This window comes from Lupinus angustifolius, chromosome LG09 (assembly GCF_001865875.1).
Source record: "Lupinus angustifolius cultivar Tanjil chromosome LG09, LupAngTanjil_v1.0, whole genome shotgun sequence".
NCBI lineage: Eukaryota > Viridiplantae > Streptophyta > Magnoliopsida > Fabales > Fabaceae > Lupinus > Lupinus angustifolius.
The window spans coordinates 1,393,988-1,415,022 of NC_032017.1; the positions used below are offsets into that span (position 1 = coordinate 1,393,988).

Genomic DNA, 21,035 nt, shown 5'->3' on the forward strand with positions numbered 1-21,035 from the left:
TTGAGATAAGTATTTTACTACCATCAAAAGCACAATAATGAAATTATCTTATAAAATCTAATAGGGAACCCAATTTGAGAGAAAGTATATGTTGTAGTAAGTTAAAAAAATTTATTTCATATTAGTCATTCATTCTATGAAAATCTAATAATTCAGATATATTGAACAATTTAAATGACATGAATCATTACATTCTCATAAAATAGATAATTAAGATTTGAAATAATTTTTTTAACTAAAGTAAGTGGATACTCTCTCAAATATATTATTACATAGTTTTAGACAATAATAAAAATTTCCTAGCAAGACATGACTACCACTGATGATGAGAGTATGTCAAGTGTTCCAAAGAGGAGTTTTACTTCAATTTTACTGAAGTTGAAATACTTAAGCACTATGATATCACATATATCTATATGACACATGGGTTGACAAAAAAATCGTACCTACATATATAATTCGTACAAGCACCGGGTCACAAATAAGTACTCGCAGATTTTACAAATGGGTTTTAAAAATACCCAGAGTATATATGGACAGATATGAGTATTGTGGTATCTGTGTTATATACATGATTAACAATTTATACACAGTAAAAATATGTATTTAAAAAATGGCTAATCAACAAAATTTAAAATTTCAATCGTCGCATTTTTTAATTTAATACATATTCTCTAATTTTATATGTTTGACCCACATGTACCATTCATGGAAAATCTTATTTGATTGGGATAGAATAATTATAGATAACAAAATTCTCTTTATCAATTATTTAATACAACTGTATCTTGTAATACTCCTATGGATAAGGAAAATAGTCGTATTGCAAAATATTTTGTATGCCTAGTTTTTTTTAGCAGTGCACCAGTTAACATGAACTTAAACAATAGAGTGTAGGTATAAAAATTTATATATAATTAGTTTGTTATTTACTATTTATTTATATTACTTTTATTTAAAAGTCAAATATTATTAAAAATAAAAAGTTATAATTTATTGATTTTATTGAATTGTTACTATTAAGCTATATGTCTTTTTACAAATTTTTTATAAATAGTATTAGAAAGTGATATATATTAGTTATAAATCAATTAATAATAAATAAAATACACTTGGTAACACATATTAGTTTTTTTCCATGATATAGGAGGATTTATAAGATGATATTCAGAAAATTCTATTGCAATTTTTTATTTATTTTTCTTACATTTCACTGCACGCTTATTCCCTAGCCACATGTGTTGTCATGTATATGAGAATAGACAAACATGAGTGCCAGCTACAAATGGAATGCATGTGCATAAGTTGCATTTAATTTGGAGGGAAGTATTTTTTTTGGTCGGAAAATAATTAATTCTTGGATATGATTTTTTTATTAACACGAGGTGACATAGAAGGATGTTTCGTGCATAAAATATAGGTTTGGATAAGATTTTGATCATTATCTTTCTTTTTTTGTTATTAGCATAATTTTATTACTACTTAGTTTTTATGCATGTTTCTACTCATTTGGACTTCATTTTGGAGTTTTGTTTATGACGGTAATATTTACATATTATTAACATAAAAATTTATATAGTCAACGTATTATCTATCATTCATTTATGTTATTTTTTGAAGAATAAATAATTATTAAATTTGAATGGTAAATGATACATTAATAGTGTAAAAAACTCAATATTAATACATATATCTTGGTAATGTTTCTAGTAATTCACGTATCTTGAGGCAAGAGCGCTAAGCGTAGGGATGAGAATCTACTATCCCAAACCACGTTCTTGACCAATTACAATAAAATAAAATTGATAAAGTTATGAATATTTAATTTTTTTAATTGACGTGGTATAATATGATTGATCTAGGATAGAGTTTGGGACAACAGATCTTTATCCTTGAATTTAGAGCTAATAGAGTATTGATACCCAAAATAAAATCGCATACCTATTCAAAAAACTGATTTTTTTTATCAAAACCTGCAAGAAAATTTTAATTGTTTTTTATTAAATTTGTATGGAATTGATCGAAACAGATTTTATATCCATTTATAAAAATGAAACGATCCAAACTAAATCACACATGTTACAAACTTACAATTTGTATATTTCTTATAAACTGAAATTAACTTCTTATAAAAGTGAAACGATCCAAAGTAAATCCAACAATATAACATTACCATTTCTTTTATTAATTTTTTGTTCAGCAATTTTCAACATGATGAGCAATTTTGGCTGTGTTTTATTGATAATAATTATTAGAATAAATGTAGTCAAATTTACTTTATTTTTCATCAAAATATATTGATGTTTTATTGGTATAAATTAGACAAGAGTAGGTCTCTCTCCTTCCCTTTATAAATAAAAAGTGTAGTATCTATGTATATGAATGTAAATATTTATATATAGTTAATGTATTATCCATTATTTATTTATATTACTTTTATTTAAAAACTAATAATGATTAAAAAATGAATGATGCAATATTAATATAAAAATCTCTTACACGTGCATATATCTTTTTTCTCATAAATAAAAAAAGTCTTTCATGATCAATCGTAAAGTGTTATCGTTGTTTGAATATGAATGATAAGTGTTAACTAAGAAGCTATTGGTATAATAGTGTGATACTTCAAAAAATTTATGAATTAAAAACCAAAATAGTTCTTAAAATTTTTTGTATGGCCAACTTTGATTATTGGAAAAATAAAGTCATAAAATAATCAGTATGAATCATATTAATAAAACAAATTAGAAATTGAAAAAATTAAATAACCAAATGATTTATAAAGTTTTCTTCCATATAATAAAACTGGTCTATAAATTTTTTGACCTCATTCAATTTAATTCAAACTTTCTACAAACTTTTGTTATGAGAGAAAATTTTATAACCACTTTACATTTTTAAGGAACAAATCATCTTATCGACCAAATTTAAAAAAAACTACTTAATAAAGTCAAAACTAAATATAACTACTACACCATAGTATAATTTATGGCTTCTTATTTTGATTTTCACTATCTTCTAATTTCTACCAAAAAAATCATATAATCATATATAATTCAATGTCATTCTCTATACAGGGCATCTTTCATGTTATTTGTTAACTTATTTTTCTTTCTTACATTATAACTATAACTTTTTCTCCAACAAATAATTAATTTAATTTATTTTGTTCCTATTTTTCTTTTAACGAGATGTAAACTATAACAAATAACTATCATGATATAATAAAACTAAACTATATTACTATGATTTATTAAACTTATAATAGAACTACACTTTACAAATAATAGGAAAGCAGGTTGAGCACACTAGTATTACTAGTCAAAGCACAATTTACTACTTTTACATTTTATCCCAATCTTTTCAAAGAAATTATTATTTATTAAAGCTCTCCATAAGAGATTGACTTAGTGAACCTGAATCCTCATCAAATCTATTATTCTCCTAATGTCATTTATTTTATTCCAAATTTGTGTAATCTAAAAAATTCTTATTTAATTATTGAATCAAATAAAATTTATTTTTATATTATTCTATTTCTAATTAAAGTTAATTAGTTTTTATTCTTTTAGACTTTTGAATATTTTAAAAAGTCACGTGTGCTCAAAAAATATTAAAAAAATGTATCTTTACTCATTATTTATTTACCCATTGATGTAAAAAAAACAAAAAATGATCTAAAAATGTAATAGGAAAATGGTAAAAAGAAAAGGCATTGATAGAACCTACGCGGGTACTTTTCTCCTAAGTCCACAAACCTACCTAAAAAAAACTTCTGTTACAATATATTTAAAAGGAATATTTCCCTATTTTAAGAGTAAATTTTTAAAAATTACTTCTTAATTTATGCAATTTAACGGTTTAGATGTACTTACTAATTCAAATGAGGATCTTCCTACAGTAGCTAGGATGGATCTCTCCCATATATATAGTATGTCATGTTTTATTTGTATTACTAAGAGTATTCTCTCACTTTTTCGGGTTAAGCAACTAATTCATTTTGGGTTCGTGTAGGGATGACAACGAGCGCAGGTGGGCGCGGTAGTGCTTTACCATGCCCAACCCCGCAATATTTCCGGGTACCCATGTGGGTAGCGGGTATCTTCGGGTACCCAATGAATTTTTAATTTTAATTATATAATTTGTAATTATCAATATGTAAAAATATGATATTTATAGGTTAAATTTATGATCATAGTCAAATATATGTAATTTATTATGAAATAATAATAAAGTATATGATATAATCTTAAAATAATAATAAATATATATAAAAATTTAACTAAAAGCTAAATATATAAATTTGTGGGTACCAACGATGCAAATATCACAAAATTTGCTCCTATACATAAGCTATTATTGCGAGTACCTGTTACAGATATTTCCACGGTACCCACACGTCAAGTTTTTTTGTCATCCTAAGTTCGTGATTGTCTATTTTTACAACTATTGCTTATATGAATCAAACCTTCAACCTTGAAGATCCAGTTGAGTATTGTATTACTACACCAACGTCTTATTGTTCTAATATGTCATAATTGAAAATAAGTGTATTCATGTTTTTTGTATCATCATTTATGAATAAATTTTAATAAAAATTAAATTTTTAATGTTTTTTCATGATTTTATTGGTTGAGTTCTGTATAAATATGTACGCAGACACGTCTTTCTAGAAAAGAAACGTTTAAAATTAGTTAAAACCAATAACCAATCACAAATCTTTACAATAATAAATTAATAATTTCTCTCTTCCCTGTGTTTGTTTCTTCTTGTTTTTTTTTTACTTCATTTTCTCTCGAATTGAATTCATCAAGAACAAGCCACCCTGGCTTGTTCTTTTTTTATTATCTTGATTCAATTTTTTTGATCCTCCAATGGCCCAGTCCTTCAATCAAACCGAGATTAATTGGGATAAGTATGCTCTTTTCTTTATCCTATTTCTTTTCATTTTTTTAATGATTTTGAATTTGATATTATCGTAAAAAAGACGACTCAGTGCACGAGGCTTTTGGTTACCAGGATAAGGGGAGGATAGCTGTAGGCAGCCTTATCCATAAAGCGGAGAGACTGTTTTCAGAATTTGGCTTTCTGTTGCGCCAAGTTTGTCCTCTGGGATTTGATATATTGTATGGAAACAAAATTTGTTGGGGGTGTCGGGATATTAGTTTCTCACTCATGGGATGATATGCTTAGGCATAAGAGTATTTAGGAGATTAGTCTCGTACTTATCGGGTAGATCGAGAGGGATGGTATTGATTGATTTTGGTCATGTTTGGTGAAATGATTGGTGCACAACTGGTCCTAGTCCTTATAAATTTCTCAATTTAGGTTAAATAGGAATTGTTAGATATTGAAGGTGAGAACTGCTTTGTAATGTTGCAATTTTACTTTGTTGCAAGAGATTAGTTTCATATTCATATAGTTCTTTAGTGTATAAGAAGACAATTTTGAGTTCAAAGAATTCAAGGTTGCGTTATTGTGTTCGAATTGTTTCTATCATTTATCTTATTAACAAAGTTTTCTCTAAGAGTTTAGATTCCTTATTGTAAATTTGTGTGTAAGTTCTATCTTTCATCTGCTAGATTCTCATGAAGGTTGAGGTCATCTTGCCCTTGCAATTGTTTTATTGTTATTTGTTGATGGCAGTGTTTTAAATTGCAATTGTGGCTGCAATATTGCAGTTTCGGGAGTTTCCATAACAATATCATGACTACAATTATGATCAAATTCGTTGTATTTTCCTGTAAATGCAATTGTAACTGCGATTTAGAACACTGGTTGATAGAATTTATGGATATTGTGACTCTTTGAGTTCATTGTGTTAATGAACTTTGCATATACAAGCTTTGTATCCTAATTAAGTTCATCCAATTTTGCAGGCTAGATAAAACTAAGTTCTATGTCGTAGGAGCTGGGCTTTTTACAGGTATTACGGTGGCCCTTTACCCGGTTTCTGTCGTGAAAACTAGGTTGCAGGTTGGGACAAGGGATACCGTAGAGAGAAGTGCATTGTCTATTGCAAGAGGGTTACTTAGAACAGACGGTGTCCCTGGTTTATATAAAGGGTTTGGCACAGTTATCACAGGTGCAATTCCTGCCAGAATTATATTCCTCTCTGCCTTAGAGACCACAAAGGCAGCTACCTTCAAAGTGCTTGAACCATTCAGATTATCTGAAACTACCAATGCTGCCTTAGCAAATGGATTTGCAGGGATGACATCTTCGCTTTTTGCGCAATCCGTGTTTGTTCCAATCGATGTGGTACGATAATCTAATTCATGTTAAATGTTCATAAGTGCATGTATTTTTATCCTTAAACTTGAAAAGACATTATTTGTACTAATAGGACAGCCAGACATTTAGACATGGATATGCTGGTATATTCAATAAAAACCTGCATATGTGTTATTGATGCTATACATAGCCGTTCCGAAGCCCGAATAAAAGATCAAGGCTGTGTTAGACATTCGATAACATCTGCTGTTAAACAAGTTATTTAGACAGCTCAACAATCTTTTATGTTTCTTTCCTCCACTTTTCCAAGTATTGGAGCACAGAATATATTCACTGATGTTCTCTCACATGTCCGCTGCAATTTGAAATAATTGCTTACTGTACTCATTTTTGTTTATGATTTTAAAAGTAATATTGGATTCTTAGTTTAAACACTATGCTGTACTCGTAATGATTTTTAATCAAACTCTCACTTGGTGTTAATGCTTATAGTTTTTATAGTTAGGATATGGAACTCAATTAAAATGCAATGGTTCGTTTTATAAAGCTCCAAATACTAGAAAATTTTGTTTGGAAGGTGTAAGGTTTTGCTGTTGTGTCACTGGATCAAGAAGCAGGATGTTACAAATAGAAAAATTATCTGTTTATTTGTGTTATAAATTTCTTGTCTTTGTTATGATGCTCCATTGATGTCTTTTGAGATAAATAAGGAAAGCTATGTTTTATTGATTTCCTAATTTTTGTTTTGCTCTTTGTCTTTTGGTTGTAGTGAGGAATTTCCTTATCCTGTTAATATGTTCTCATTTCTTCTGTTTCTGATAGAGTTTTCTTTTATCAAAGTAGGGATAATTCTAATGTCTAGTTTTCATTGAATGATATTCAGGTTAGCCAAAAGTTGATGGTGCAAGGATACTCTGGACATGCCCAGTATAGCGGGGGTCTAGATGTTGCTCGTAAGATTTTAAAGTCTGATGGAATCCGGGGATTTTATCGAGGGTTTGGTCTATCTGTTGTTACTTATTCACCTTCTAGCGCTGTATGGTGGGCCAGTTATGGTTCAAGCCAACGCATCATTTGGAGGTAAGACATGGTAAACCCTGTTTTTTAAGTCTTAACAGGTCGTTGTTGCATTACCTTTTCAGTTTTTATTTTTATCGGCAACAACAACAACCAATTCTTAATCTCACTAGGTGGAGTTGACTACATTAATTAAACATTCATGATGGAGATGCGGGATATTAATCAAATTATGTCGTATGTGATCGCTCATAAACTTAATGGACCTTCTCTCTTCGCTCAACTTTCAAAGTTTCAATTAGTGGGGGGACTTCTGCTCCTTTTTCCAATGCTCTTATTTAGAACTGTGTTTAATATTTGACCTTACTACTGCATTTTATTTGTTCAAGGGTTAGACAATTTTGATGTTTCTTTTTCATTATTGAGACACTAAATTGTTGTCAACTTTCTTTGAAGGATCAATTTATCTTTAGGATACTATGGGTGTTTACTCTCAGTATAAAGATTGTCTCTTTATGATTCATCATTTGAACATACATCTTTTGCTTTTAAAGTTGGACCAGTAACATTTGGCTACTGTGCCATGATTAGTAACAGTGTGTTAAACTGCACATATATGTTATACTCAATTAATCAAGTAAGTCCATATTAAACAATATCTTATATATAAACGTTAATTTTGATGTATGCTTGGTTATAGCACACTGCAAAAGGCACTAGCATAGTGCTTGGCTCAGTAGTAACTTGCTCAGATCAATATAATGGATTCATTCTCAAAGGATTCAATTAGCTTGTTGAAATGCGTGACAGTGTAATTGCATCTGCATGCAGGCAGTGAATTGTGTTAAGGAAAACTAGAAATTCTTGGCTGGGAGGGATTATGAAAAGGATAAACAGATACTGCAGTAAGCTTGTGAGGGATTTTTTAAAATGTTTTTGAAGTGGTTAGTTTTAAAACAATAGGGTAATAATTTGTAGTACATGTGCATGCCAATATTTTCATTTCTACATTAATACTCTAATTTATTTTATTAAAGACAATTAGCACCTGAATTGCATGGACAGATTCTTGGGGCATGGTGCTGAATATGATAAAGGCACTCCTAGCCTGCCGGAGATTTTGTTTGTTCAAGGTGCTGGAGGTATTATTGCTGGTGCAAGTTCATCCTGCGTTACAACCCCACTAGATACCATTAAGACAAGATTACAGGTTTGCAATTCCATGCTGATATTGCTTCTTTTCTTGCTTAGTTCATTGTGATCATTATAGTGTTTTGAATAATTTAAAACACTTACAATAAGATTTCATTAGAAATTAACTGTTTCCAAGTATCATTTTACTTCACTATCAAACTACCTTAATGGTAACTTATGAAAGTAACTTCTGCTGCAAATAGATGTTGGAATTTGCAACCATGACAAACGTTTGGCTTTACTGTGGAATTCCTATTGTCACAATAATTGCTTTTTCTGTTTTGCAAGAAGTATTTATATATGATAACTATTGTTTAAAGAAAAATGTAATGTAGTTAATTTCTTGAGGTAGAACAGAAGTTATAAACTGAAAATAGTGAGGGGAAACAGGAAAGATCCTTGCAATAGTATTCCTGATTAAAATCTATGTTGTATCTTTGAGATACTATCTCGTTTTCCAGATAGGCATAATAAAACTTCACTGGCAAATAAGCAACCTCTAGCATGTGTACTATACCTCATAGATGCTAATGCTTCATATTGTACTATACCTCATATTGATCTAATCTTATATCAATCCAAGTATCTCTGTTCTCACTTCATCCTTTTTTCTGCTAAACACTATAACTTTAACATGGTGTTAGAGTAGTACCGTCATCCATGAGTCATTGTTCAACTTCAGAGTTCCCAAAATATCATAAGCAAAAGAGTCCACTTCAATGTTCTTGTGTTATGTGTATCTCTCTTCATATACTTTTCAGTCATCCATGTCTCAGCATTCAGATAGTAGACCTGCTAGAGCATAATCTCTGGTAAATTATGCGAAATCATGTCATTTTGATCCAAGTTATGTGTTACCTTTTTTCTCCCTTTTGCTTTGTGTTTTGGGAAATAATTCTGATACTTTCTTTGGTGGTTCTACTGAACTAAGTGATCTTTCTTTCTTTCTTATGTAAATCTCTGTTGATGAATCTCTATTTTTTGCACCTTTGGTGTCATTCAAACTTCGAACCTTAGATTTTAAAGATGGAGAGATGGTAATATACTTGGTACTATCTTACTTGCATTCATGCTCATGTTTATGAATTGTTTACTTGCATTCATGTTCAATTTATTGAGTAAATAGTCCTGCACTGTAGGTGATGAGTCATGAAAAGGGCACTGTAAAACAAGTTGTTAAAGATTTAATCAATGAAGATGGATGGAAAGGCTTTTATAGAGGGTTTGGTCCAAGATTTTTTAGCATTTCAGCTTGGGGTACTTCAATGATATTGACATATGAGTATCTGAGTAAGAACTCTTCATCCCTTATTACATTCTATCTAAGTGTATCTGCACTTGCATTCATGTTCATTTTTATGATTTGTTTTTTTTTTATTCTGGTATATTGTTTGCAAATGTGTGAATAACTGTAGAGGTCTAATAATTGATTTAATTAGTTATCAATTGTGGTCATGTTGAGTGACTCTGGTGTTAACATATTCTTCTACTTATGTTTTTTTTGTTCTTATACATGTATACATCTTCAATTTATCTGCATACCACCTAAGGATCGGTTTGTGAGTTGAGTTTTGGAGGGGAATAAGGGGAAAGAGAAGGCTTTGGAGCCATCCCTTCAGTGTATTCCATGGATCTCAAGCCTCCAAAACTCAACTCGCAAACACACCATAAGGATCAGACTTGGCTCAAATGGGAACACATCACAGTATCATACATAACAGTATAAACAGGCCAAATTCTTCTATAAAATGTTGTCCAATACATTTTTGTATCAATTTGAGCTCTTTTTGAAACCATATTCCCTTGAAAGAATCTAGATAAAGTCCCTTTTAGTGGTTTCTTGTAACTTTTTTTTGAGTATTCCTGTAGTCTATTTTGTTTAAACTATCTTCCTTCTGATTCACATTTTTCACTTAGCCTTCCTTGGTCTTCTTTACATGTTACAAATCACCTTAGGTGAGTTTTTTCATTCTTCTCCTTAATAGGTACTATCTCAACTTTCTACTAAATACATTTTTTTACTTAAGTATATTTTTTTCAACCAATCACATCAACTGGCACATGGAGTGGTACATTTTATGGGACTGAAGATGTGTTCCCGTTCATTACATAGCGCATTGTCTGGCTTACAATTGCGAAGTAAAATTTTCCTTTCAGTTTAATAGCCACTTTTAACACAAATTATGGTCTAAACATTTTTACATTTCATCCACCCAACTTGAAATTCATGTGTGATATCCTCTTCAATCTCCCCTTCATCTGTAATATGGTTCCATTTCACATATTGTTGTACACTTATCATAAAATCTTTGTCACTTTGTTCATGCCTAAACCTTTCAAACACATCATGAGAAGCTATACCTAACTATGCAAAAGTGGTTTTTGTTAAAAGCATCTCATGTTCACCATTGCTTCTGGAAGAAAAGCAAGAGATATTAAGAACATTTATATAAAGAGAGAAGAAGAAAACTTCTTAACAGAGAAATGTAAAAAGAGAACAGGATGCTGCAAATAGATGTTTGGGTTGGACCAGTGTTTTGAATTGTGGTCGCAATTGCGATTACTGCGATTGTGTTACGGTCTGATGTGGTCCGATGCGGTTGCGTTGTGACCTGATGTGGCCGCATCATTATGATTCGGTGTCATATCGTGCAGTGTGATCCGATTGCGACAGTCACTGCAACTGCAATATTGCGGCAGCATCACGTAATGTGGTCTGCAATTTCAATCACTGTGTTGGATTATATGAGTCATCTCACATGATAAGTTAGCCTTAACTTAGGCGTCTTCTTTGATATGGATCAATTTTTTTAGTCTACCCTGCCTTGTGTGATTAAGACTCGATTGTTGTAGCTTATGCGTCTTCTTTTTTATTTTCATATTGAATTGAGCTCATGTGTCTTTAAATATGTAAACTTTAAATCCTCATGTATCATATTTCTTTCTCTCTATGTACCTATTTGCATTAACCCAAACACACTTCATTTTATTAATTCTTTTTTGATAGTTTCATTTTATTAATTCACCTTACTTTTTGCTCATAACACTCATTTCATTTATGTAATTTTTTTTCCTCAGAACGCTTATGTGCAATAGATGAATAGATGTAATCATGCAATCCTACACCATGGGGCATTGGAATTTATGTTCACCATTTATGATTCTTGACTTAAGGATTGGCCTTTAAACAATAATAGCTTTTGCTAACAGATTATTCTGAAAGTTACTTCTGGATAATGAATATAGATATTGAAACTTTCCAGCTAGAAAAAAGTTAGCAGTTTAATTCTTTTCATGGATGTAATTGGAGTGAATTCCTTGTATTCTTTTTTAGCATTGTTTTGTATAATGTATCATGGAAGGAAATATGTTGTAATAAAATGTGAGGAATGAATTTGATACTATTAATCTAATCTCTTAACCCCCATTATACTTTGTCCATTACTTACAGGAAAGAAATTTAGACTCCTAGTTTATAAAAAAAAATTAATTATGTGAAGTTTGAATAAAATTGATGGTCCAAAATAAATTGTGACTAAAATAAAAGTGAGTATTCATTGTATCAATAGAATTTAACTATATTACTTTTACAATAAATTTTGAATAAAAGATGTCTCATATATATATAAATAATAAGAACGTAAGATACACTTCATTTTCATGGGCCATATTATGAAGCTTATAAGGGAGAATGATTGAGGAAAGGTTGAGGAAAAAAATGGGTATTATTGAAAACCAATATGATCTATGTTAGGAAAGTCTACCATGGAGGCTAAATATTCTTACCACAATTGATGGAAACATATGAAAATAACAAAAAGAATTACACACAATTTTCATTATTTTGGAAACATTGAACTCCTACTTATTTACAAAATTGAATGTACTTATTGAGAATATCCAAGAGTTGGAGTTACAATATATAGATTAAATGAAAAACTAGATATATAGACATAAGATTCAGAACCATATGACTTCAATATAAGCCAAAGTAAAATGTGATATATAAAATGTAAACTTGGTTACTCAAACTAGTGAATGAAATAGAAAAGTGTTTTGGATGTATATATGATAGAAAAAAGTTAAAAGGAAAATTTTACAATATAACATAGGACCAACAATATGTTACGCGAATAATACATTAAATAAGTAGACATACTAAATAAGATGAATTAGGAATGAAAGCATTAGGCAGACATGTGGTAACTCGTGTTCCAGAAAAAAATGGTAAAATCACACCTTAATTGATTTCGTCATGTGCAAATGAGACTGTAGACAGCCCCAATAAAGTGAGTAGACCAAATGAGTCTATTACTAGAGGTAGACAAGACCAAAAAACCATATGTGAAATAAGTAGGAAAGATTTAGTAATCAACATTGTGTTAATGGACATATATATTAGACGATTATGGCATTGTTCGACCAATATAGACCGACCCTTATCTAGTAGGGTCAAAACTGCACCTTGCAATCAAATAAATTGATGCAACTGTAGTAAAATTGATGCTGATAACAGCAAAAAGTGATAAGTACAAATAACTAACAAGTGATGCCTTAGTATAATATACACAGTGCTCAAAAGTTCATCAAATTTAAGCCACAAATCCTAAAGGATGATATACTTGAACAGAAGTAGAATGTTTTGGTGAGGTCAAGCAGAAATAGTTTCCCCTTCAAAAGGCACACGCCTGCTCTCAAGGAATGTTTGTCTAAATTTCTCAAACCTTCCATCTTGGATTGCATCTCTTATTACTTGAAAGAACATCAGATAGTGATGTGTATTATGGCTGCAAAGTTCAGTTTAACACAATCAATCTTTCTATGGTTTTACTATTGCTACAATTATTGTAGCAATCACTATCTTAACAGTTAACTGAAATAGGAAAGTGTACAGTAATTTAAAGAAAAGAATGTATACCCACTGGTCCTTGTAAATTTTTGTGCATACCATTTTGATCCAGAAAAAACTAAAAATTCAAATTGATACTCAAAGATCGCAAACTTGAGTCAACATAGTCTCTGTTAAGGGTCATAAAAATTCTTATAAAGATCAATTTGACATTTTTGGGACCATTTTGAGTTTTAAAATTTTTAAGGGCCAAATTGGTATGCGCAAAACTTTTGAGGACCAAAATAGATCTTTACTCTAAAGGAAATAAAAATCCATACATTTCTAGAAGAATTTGTGCTAGCATTTCATGAACATTGAGCAGGTGATTGATGTATGCTTTAGTATGATTCTTGCATGTATAGCATGAGCAATCTTCTAAAATAGGGGATGTATCATTCCTGCATGGAAAAACAAGCATAGGATTCAGTAACTAGGAGGGTAGAGAATTTGATTTTTTTTGTTTCCAATGTCAGTTATATGTTGTTTTCATTAATAATTACAAAAAGTGTCACATTGCTTTCAATTTGTTTCATATTTTCATGATGTTAACTAAATGGTGAAATAACAAAATATGCATTTCATCATTTCCATTATTGTAACTTATGGTTATAAACTCAAACTTATATGGACAAAATTGTAGCAACAAATCTAGCATGGGAAAGAAACCAAAAACAAACAATAGCGATCCAACTATAATTGCCCTCAAAAGAAAGATAGCAAAAGCAGAGGAAAAAAGATAAAGATAGCCCAAAAAACTTCAAGAAGTATATTCCTCTTACCAGAATTCTCACTCAAACATTGCTAAACTACTCCTTCCATAACTCTCCCCCATTCTCACTCTCTTCAACTTATTTCACTTTCCTTCCCACTTTCTCTAATAGTTCAGACTAATAGCATGCAAATCTCTATGAATTCGCATCATGTTGCCTTCATACTCTTAATAGGGTTTAGGGTTTAAGGATTATGGTTCATACTAAAATCATGCAAATTTCTATGAATTCCCATGATGTTGACATTTAAGATGCATTCATTGACTTGTGTATGAAGCCACTCAGATTTCATAAACATTAACATTACCACCTCACTTTGATTGCATAAAAAATCCATCAGTAACACCAGGTTATTTCATCTTGAAAAGGAATCTTAGGCAACTACCATAATCATCACACCAGCAAAATTGAAAATGCAACTCAGAACTTGATAATCAAATTGAATGTTGTAATTGACTGACCAGTAAAAAAGGAGAGAACAGAATAAATTTAGGCGAAAAAACTTCTTATTTCTTTATATATTGGGAAAAAAATCCTTGAACAAAAAATTCAATCGATTGGAAATAATCACTAAGTAGCCTCCTCCATTCACTACCATGGAACAGAATGCAGAATCATTTCAGCGTGCTGGGTGTCTCTTGAGTTCATTTGGGATAGAATAGTTTTTTTTAGCTTTTCCATGGTTCTCTGCCCATGGCCACTTTAGAGTAGGGATGGCAATGAAAACTGAACCCGTGGATACCCGCCCGAACCGAACCCTAATTTAACGAGGAAACCCGATGTGATTGAGTTCGGGTTTGGGTTTTACCCGGGTTTAATTTTCGGGTTCGGGTTTGGTAGAACAAAGACCCGAACTCGCCCCGAAGTAATGTAATTCAATTTAAAATTGAAATTTCTATCATGTGTCCATTGTTTTTAAATTCTAATTTTACTTTACCTACTATTGGATCCTCAAACATAAAAGAAATGAAATAATACAAGAGAAAATAGAAATGTTGAGAAAAATGAAACGAAAATGATATCATACTTTCCTTATTACATTTATACTTTTCGGGGTTTTTTCGGGTTCGGGTTACCTGAAACCTGACAAATTCGGGAATGGTATCTTTATTTTCAACCCCGTTGAATTCGGTTCGGGTTTGGGTATGTGCATACCCGTCCCGCCCCGGTAGCCATTCCTACTTTAGAGGGGTGTCCTTGTCCGATTTGCAAAGAGATTAGCATGTTTTTGGTTTATAGATCTTTGGTCTAACTTTGTATTTTCAGCTTAGTTTATTAAAGTTCTTCAGGTGTACTGCATCTTTTATCAACAAAAAAAAAACTGATACCTGTAAGCAGTTGCTCTCAAATTAATTTTAGTCGAGTCACTTTCAATCTGGCTTGGCTGAAAATTATGTTGATTCCCATTCTTGTCCAGCGGAAAGGTTAGCGCAAACCCTCCAAGTGTGAGTGTATATATGTACCTATGAACCATCATAGAAACCATCAAAACTCCAAGACATTATACACCAAGGAATATAGGGAAAATGAACAAATCGAAAGCAGAATTAGATACTTACGTTGAATCAAAAAGATCAATTCCAGCAGCAATCCCCTGTAAAATCTCCTCTGTAAAGTCAATATCAGTTTTTAATAAGTTTAACAATTTTGTATTTATTCCAAAATAATCAATAAATAATGCATTTTACGATCAAAGGTGAGTTCTACGGATTAGCAGAATAGGGTGGAAAATTAAAAACAATGTTATTTATGTCAATGATCTAACCACCACTGAATAAGTTTGATAAATTCACAATCATGTAACTCAAGGTATTGCTTCCATTCCAGAGTTTTTTTTACATGACTACCGTTGCAGTTTAGAACATGTTATACATTAATAATAATCAGGCGAAGCAAGTAAAAATGATTTCAGCCGTTGAAAACCATCCAGACAGAAAAGCATGAAAAATAACACATCCATTAAGCAAAGCAGACAAATGAATTCAAAGAACTAATTAGATTGTACCTGGAAGTCCAAGCCCACATATCATTCGTGGTTTTTCATCTGCCAAGACATCCTGAAAATAAAGACACTTTGTTATATCTAAAGTTGAATTTTTTATTAATGACCAACTCTTCCAAAAGCTTAAGTTGTTGCGTTGACTCTCATGAATGATTTACATGTAACACACCCTTCACAGAACAGCTTTTTGGCCTTGAAAAATGGATAAATGCAACAACAACAACAAAAACCATTTCCAGAAAAACAAAGGCAGCAAGGGTCGAACTCATGTATACTTGGTAATAAGAATTTCGATAAAAGGACTTCCTCTCCCAAAAGCCCAAGTTTTTATTCATCAAAAATCCTAAATTGTTAGGTGAAGGCTTGTAAATTCTCTATCTAACAATACTTAAAGGCAAAACACAAGTTATTTACCTTTATGTAAAAGGAAGGAATGGGATAAATGACAAAACACAAATAATCCATGACTCGTCTTAGTGACAAAATCTATTATAACAACAACAACCAAGTATTTATCCCACTAGATGGGTCAACTACATGGATCTTGCGACATCATAATGTTCTATCACAAACATATTCATCGACAAAGCATTGATCTCTACGTCTTTTTTAATTATTTCGCCTATGATTTTTCTTGGTATCCCTCTTCCTCTAAGATTTGGACTAGTCTCCAATTGACTCCTTATGAGAGTTTCTACCAGTAGTTTTAAAAGGTGGCAAATACAATATTAAATGACAGCACTACTGGGTAGATTTGTCAAAGTGAGTGTTGGCCGTTGGCCAATGAGCTAATCGATCATAACTGTAAATGTTGTGTCTCTTTCTCCTTGACCACTCGAGAGCAAAAAGTAATTTAGAGTACCCAAATCCATGTCCACGGAAATAGAAAAAAAACGTTTTAGTAGTAGTTGTCTTTGTAGTATACAAATACTTGTCAAAGTTAATGGAATGCACTCTTGCCTATCATGAAACTCAAGTTTGTGTATAAATTAAATAAAATCCAATTTGAAAATGTGTTACTGAACAATCACTGCAATATAACTTACCGTAATAGCACTTAGAAGAGCAGGTCGCTCATCCATGGACTCTCCAAGACCAAATCCTCCAATCCAATATCCTGCTCCAATCATTACAGCTCAGTTAGCATATGTAACATATAATACAGGCATTGATAGTTCTCAAATGTGTCACATAAAATACAGAGCATACACATTCAGTAAAATAAATAGTAGTAATTTTGAACTTTGAGGATAGAATATAAGTAAATATAAGAATAAAATAAAGGAATTAAAAAGAAAATTATCCACCAGAAACTCGGACATACACTCATGCATGAAATAATGAAAATATGGGTAAAAAGAAGGGCTTCATTATTAGAAGTTTGTAAAAAATAAATTTGGTTTCAAAAGAATGCTAGAGTATCTTTTATTATACACGGTATAGAACAATGTGGAGTCAAGTAATAATGATTAATGACATACTTTGGTATCCAGCATCAAGTTACATTAGAATGAATGAAGGAGTAATGGTGCCTATAAGAAGAAAACCATACTCAACCAATGAAATATATTATGGCCGAGAAGTATTGTGGGTGATACCGACCTTGGAGGTAATGGCTGAATGACCCCCACCAGATTTTTCAGTCACAGATTTTAATCAGATTATTTGCTCAAGAATGAATTTACTTTCAAGCTGACCTATGCTATTAGTGTGCTACCATAATTTAAGAACCCAAAATCATCTTTGCTTCCCAGCATGGGAAATAGATAGAAGAAACATAAAACTTGTACAAAAACCAGTGAAAATTTTGAGTTGAGATACAGATTTTGAACTAAAAACAACCAATGAAAAAGAAAGAACCTGATACATTTCGCTTAGCTACCTCCTCTGCGCATCGCTTCCTTTCTTCCAAACTTGAGCCTCCAACAATGGCACCAAAGATAGATCCAGTTTCCTAAATTTTTAGAGACCGATATCTTTTAAAATACCATTGAATAGAAGAAGGGGGGCATAAAAACCATGAGAGGACAAAATATCCACTATCAGATTCATACTACTATAGTTAGTTTAAAATTCATGACAAATACTTGAATGATTGATTAGTGACCAAAGTGAAACCATAAGGATAAACAAAAGAAGCTGTCAGCGGAAAAAAACTGAAATTATAACATAATGTCAACAATCTTCAATGTTGCTTCTTAACCAAAGAGGCGTTGGTATAATGGTACAAGGCCCTACTGGATCATACTGGCCAAAAGTCAAAGGTTCAACATTTGTTCGGAGGGGCAGCCACAAACCTTCGAAAATGATTAGTTCCTTCCCCATAGGCATTGTTTCAAATTTCCGATCACATTTCATGACGCGGCCGCAATATTGCGATTATGGTGACTGCCGAAACCACATCACACCGCAATTGTAGCGTGATACTAAATCACAATGATGTGGCTGCATCACACCACATTTGGTTCACATCGGAATGCATTGGACTCAAAAATGTTTTTAATCATAAAGAAATTCACACTATAATGGTCACAATCCACATTGCAATGACTGTGGTCACAATAAACACAATGACCACAACCAGAGTAACCGCAATCATAGCCACAATTCAAAACATTGTCCATAGAGTTTGGGGATACCATAGGTTATACTAAAAAGGGCTGATTCACGAATTTCAGAACATTATTACAACTGACAACTGCAGATGAAAAAACATAAAGCATCCTTTACTTACCGGATTTAATGTGAGGCAATCATCAAGCCATTTCAAAGTTCTATCTACTGAGGTTTTGTTCCTTTTATGTGAGACCCAAGCAGGTACTTCATCAGCCAAAGCAGCCCATATATTTGGCTTCATGCAAGATATCATTTCAACGTAATCCTTCGGTTTAACCTGTGATTCAACATGTAAATATCTTTTGTCCCTAAAAATCAACCAAAATTTGGTCTAAGTCCTTATAATCCTTTCTAATCAATCCTTAAAATGTTCCAAAATTTTGGTTGAAGTCCCTAATCATCACATGGCTACCATATGTGACTAGCGTCTTACTATTCATTGTGATGTTGACACTTCATCACATCACTAACAAGGACTATCAAGATCTTAAATCCGGATCCCTAACAAACACCTATATGTTAAGGTTTTGATAGTCGTTGAAATCGTATTATAATCACATTCACCGCAGTTATTCAAAAGGTAAGGTTTTTGAAATTTCCAAAACTACTATTTAAAACCTTCAATAATGGAGACTAAAACCAACTTTTGAAACACTCAAGTCTAAATAGCCTCTTCATGATGGTGTAGCCACTAATTTGTTTAGTCCTGAAACTCCTATCAATCAGTTTCAATGATTGCATACACTCAAACTGTTCCACGTGATGCATTTTCAGGACTAAACATGTAAATTAGCAATCCTCCTTTTACGAGTTGAGTTTCAGAAGAAAATGAATGAAAAATGAATGTTTCAGAGTCATCTCATAAATATATTACATGCCCTAAAGCCTTCTTTTTCCCTGGAAAATGCAAGCTGCAAACGGACTCTTAAGTAAGTGATATGCTCTGAAGTTTTTTCTTTCCCTCGAAAATGCAACTTGCAAAAACCAAAGTGGCCATGATAGTTTTAGAAATTAAAAGAAACAATACATATATACTTCGGATTACTTTGCGAGTTGAGTTTTAGAAGGGAAAGAAAAGAAATGTAATATTTCAGAATCATTTCACAAATATATTTCAGGTAATAGAAAAAGTATTTTTCCCTCGAAACTACAACTTGCAAATGGACTGTTGAATACTATGAAGCCTTCTTACGCTCCGTTTTGCGATTTGAATTTTGCAGAGAAATGAATGTTTAATGGTTAGTTTGAGAGTTGGATTTTGGAAGCGGATGAAGGGAAAGCGAAGGCTTGGGAGCCATAAATATACTTGTGAGATAACTCCCAAGCCTTACCTTCCTCTTCCTTCCCCTCCAAAATCCAACTCCCAAACTAACCCTAAGAGTCTCGAAAACTCAACTCGTAAACAGATTTTAAACCGAAGCGGCTCTAATAGTTTTAAAAATTAAAAAAACACAACACAAACGAAAGACGAAGATTAAAAAAAATACCAAAAGTCTTCCAGAAGGAGTATCAAAAGAAGGACCAAACTTAGTAGCACCTTTAAACTGAGGAATACATTGAATAGAATCTCTAGGAACAGCTACAATACAATATTTATTGAACCCAAGCATTTGATGAAGTCCACCTAATTTGGTAACAGTATTTGTAGAAACACCTTCAGCGGTGAAATGAAGAGGTGAAACTTGAAGAATAGAAGAAGGAATAGAAGAAAGAAGATCAGGTGAAATAAAATGTGGAAGACCTTTACAAGTAGAAATAATAAGATTAGGAGTATTTATATTAATAATATTGTTGTTAGGGTTGTTTCCGAGTATTATTTCTAATGATCCTACACGTGCATTACGTGTTTGTTTTACCAGAAACTTCATTGCTGAAGTTGGTGTTGTTGTGATGGTGAAGGGGTTTTGGTTTGAAAGAGAGAGAGGGAGAGAAAGTGATGATGAGAGTGTGAATGACATTATGGGCCGGGTTGAAGAATAAGGGAATGGGATTCAATTTCATGACCTAATTAAAAAAAACCAAGAGGGTGGCCTAGAGTTTAATTTTTATATTTTAATGATTTTGGGTATTCTCTAGGATATTGTCACTATAAAGATATATATATATATATAGTTACAGTTATTATATCATTTATCATTTATTTGTATTATTATTATATTTCTATCGTTGACTTAATTGGATTGAAAAGTAATTAGAGAAAAAAAAGTTTTATAACAAAAATGAAAATAAAAAGTACCGAGGTTATGGGGTATGAGAGATAATAGTGGGATTTGGGGTTACCTACATCTATATTTATACTACAAAATACAAA

At 31.7% G+C, this 21,035-nt stretch overlaps 2 protein-coding genes across 3 annotated transcripts; one reads left to right on the plus strand and one right to left on the minus strand.

Moving 5' to 3' along the window:
• Positions 4,722-11,849, plus strand: LOC109357242 (solute carrier family 25 member 44-like). Of its 2 annotated transcripts, XR_002108839.1 has the most exons (7): positions 4,722-4,915; positions 5,880-6,261; positions 7,118-7,314; positions 8,317-8,461; positions 9,585-9,735; positions 11,524-11,667; positions 11,720-11,849. XR_002108839.1 is itself a non-coding variant. In XM_019601053.1 (6 exons), exons 1-6 carry the CDS (start codon positions 4,875-4,877, stop codon positions 11,547-11,549), a joined length of 942 nt encoding a protein of 313 aa, XP_019456598.1. In that variant the 5' UTR covers positions 4,722-4,874; the 3' UTR covers positions 11,550-11,849. The 2 variants fall into 2 exon arrangements, 1 of the variants encoding a protein (XP_019456598.1); XM_019601053.1 differs by having other exon boundaries at positions 11,524-11,849.
• Positions 12,830-20,697, minus strand: LOC109357240 (queuine tRNA-ribosyltransferase accessory subunit 2-like). The gene is made up of 9 exons (XM_019601052.1): positions 20,212-20,697; positions 18,843-19,001; positions 17,969-18,062; positions 17,155-17,225; positions 16,112-16,163; positions 15,666-15,714; positions 15,435-15,569; positions 13,615-13,734; positions 12,830-13,232 (listed from the first exon to the last, which is right to left on the minus strand). Exons 1-9 carry the CDS (start codon positions 20,680-20,682, stop codon positions 13,097-13,099), a joined length of 1,287 nt encoding a protein of 428 aa, XP_019456597.1. The 5' UTR covers positions 20,683-20,697; the 3' UTR covers positions 12,830-13,096.

Coding starts and splice junctions, on each gene's coding strand:
- LOC109357242 (XM_019601053.1), top strand. CDS start 4,875: ATGGCCCAGTCCTTCAATCAAACCGAGATTAATTGGGATAA. Junction 4,916..5,879: donor ACCGAGATTAATTGGGATAA/GTATGCTCTTTT, acceptor CCAATTTTGCAG/GCTAGATAAAACTAAGTTCT. Junction 9,736..11,523: donor ATTGACATATGAGTATCTGA/GTAAGAACTCTT, acceptor TTTTTTCCTCAG/AACGCTTATGTGCAATAGAT.
- LOC109357240 (XM_019601052.1), bottom strand. CDS start 20,682: ATGTCATTCACACTCTCATCATCACTTTCTCTCCCTCTCTCTCTTTCA. Junction 19,002..20,211: donor CTCCTTCTGGAAGACTTTTG/GTATTTTTTTTA, acceptor GTTGAATCACAG/GTTAAACCGAAGGATTACGT. Junction 15,570..15,665: donor ATTGATCTTTTTGATTCAAC/GTAAGTATCTAA, acceptor GATGGTTCATAG/GTACATATATACACTCACAC.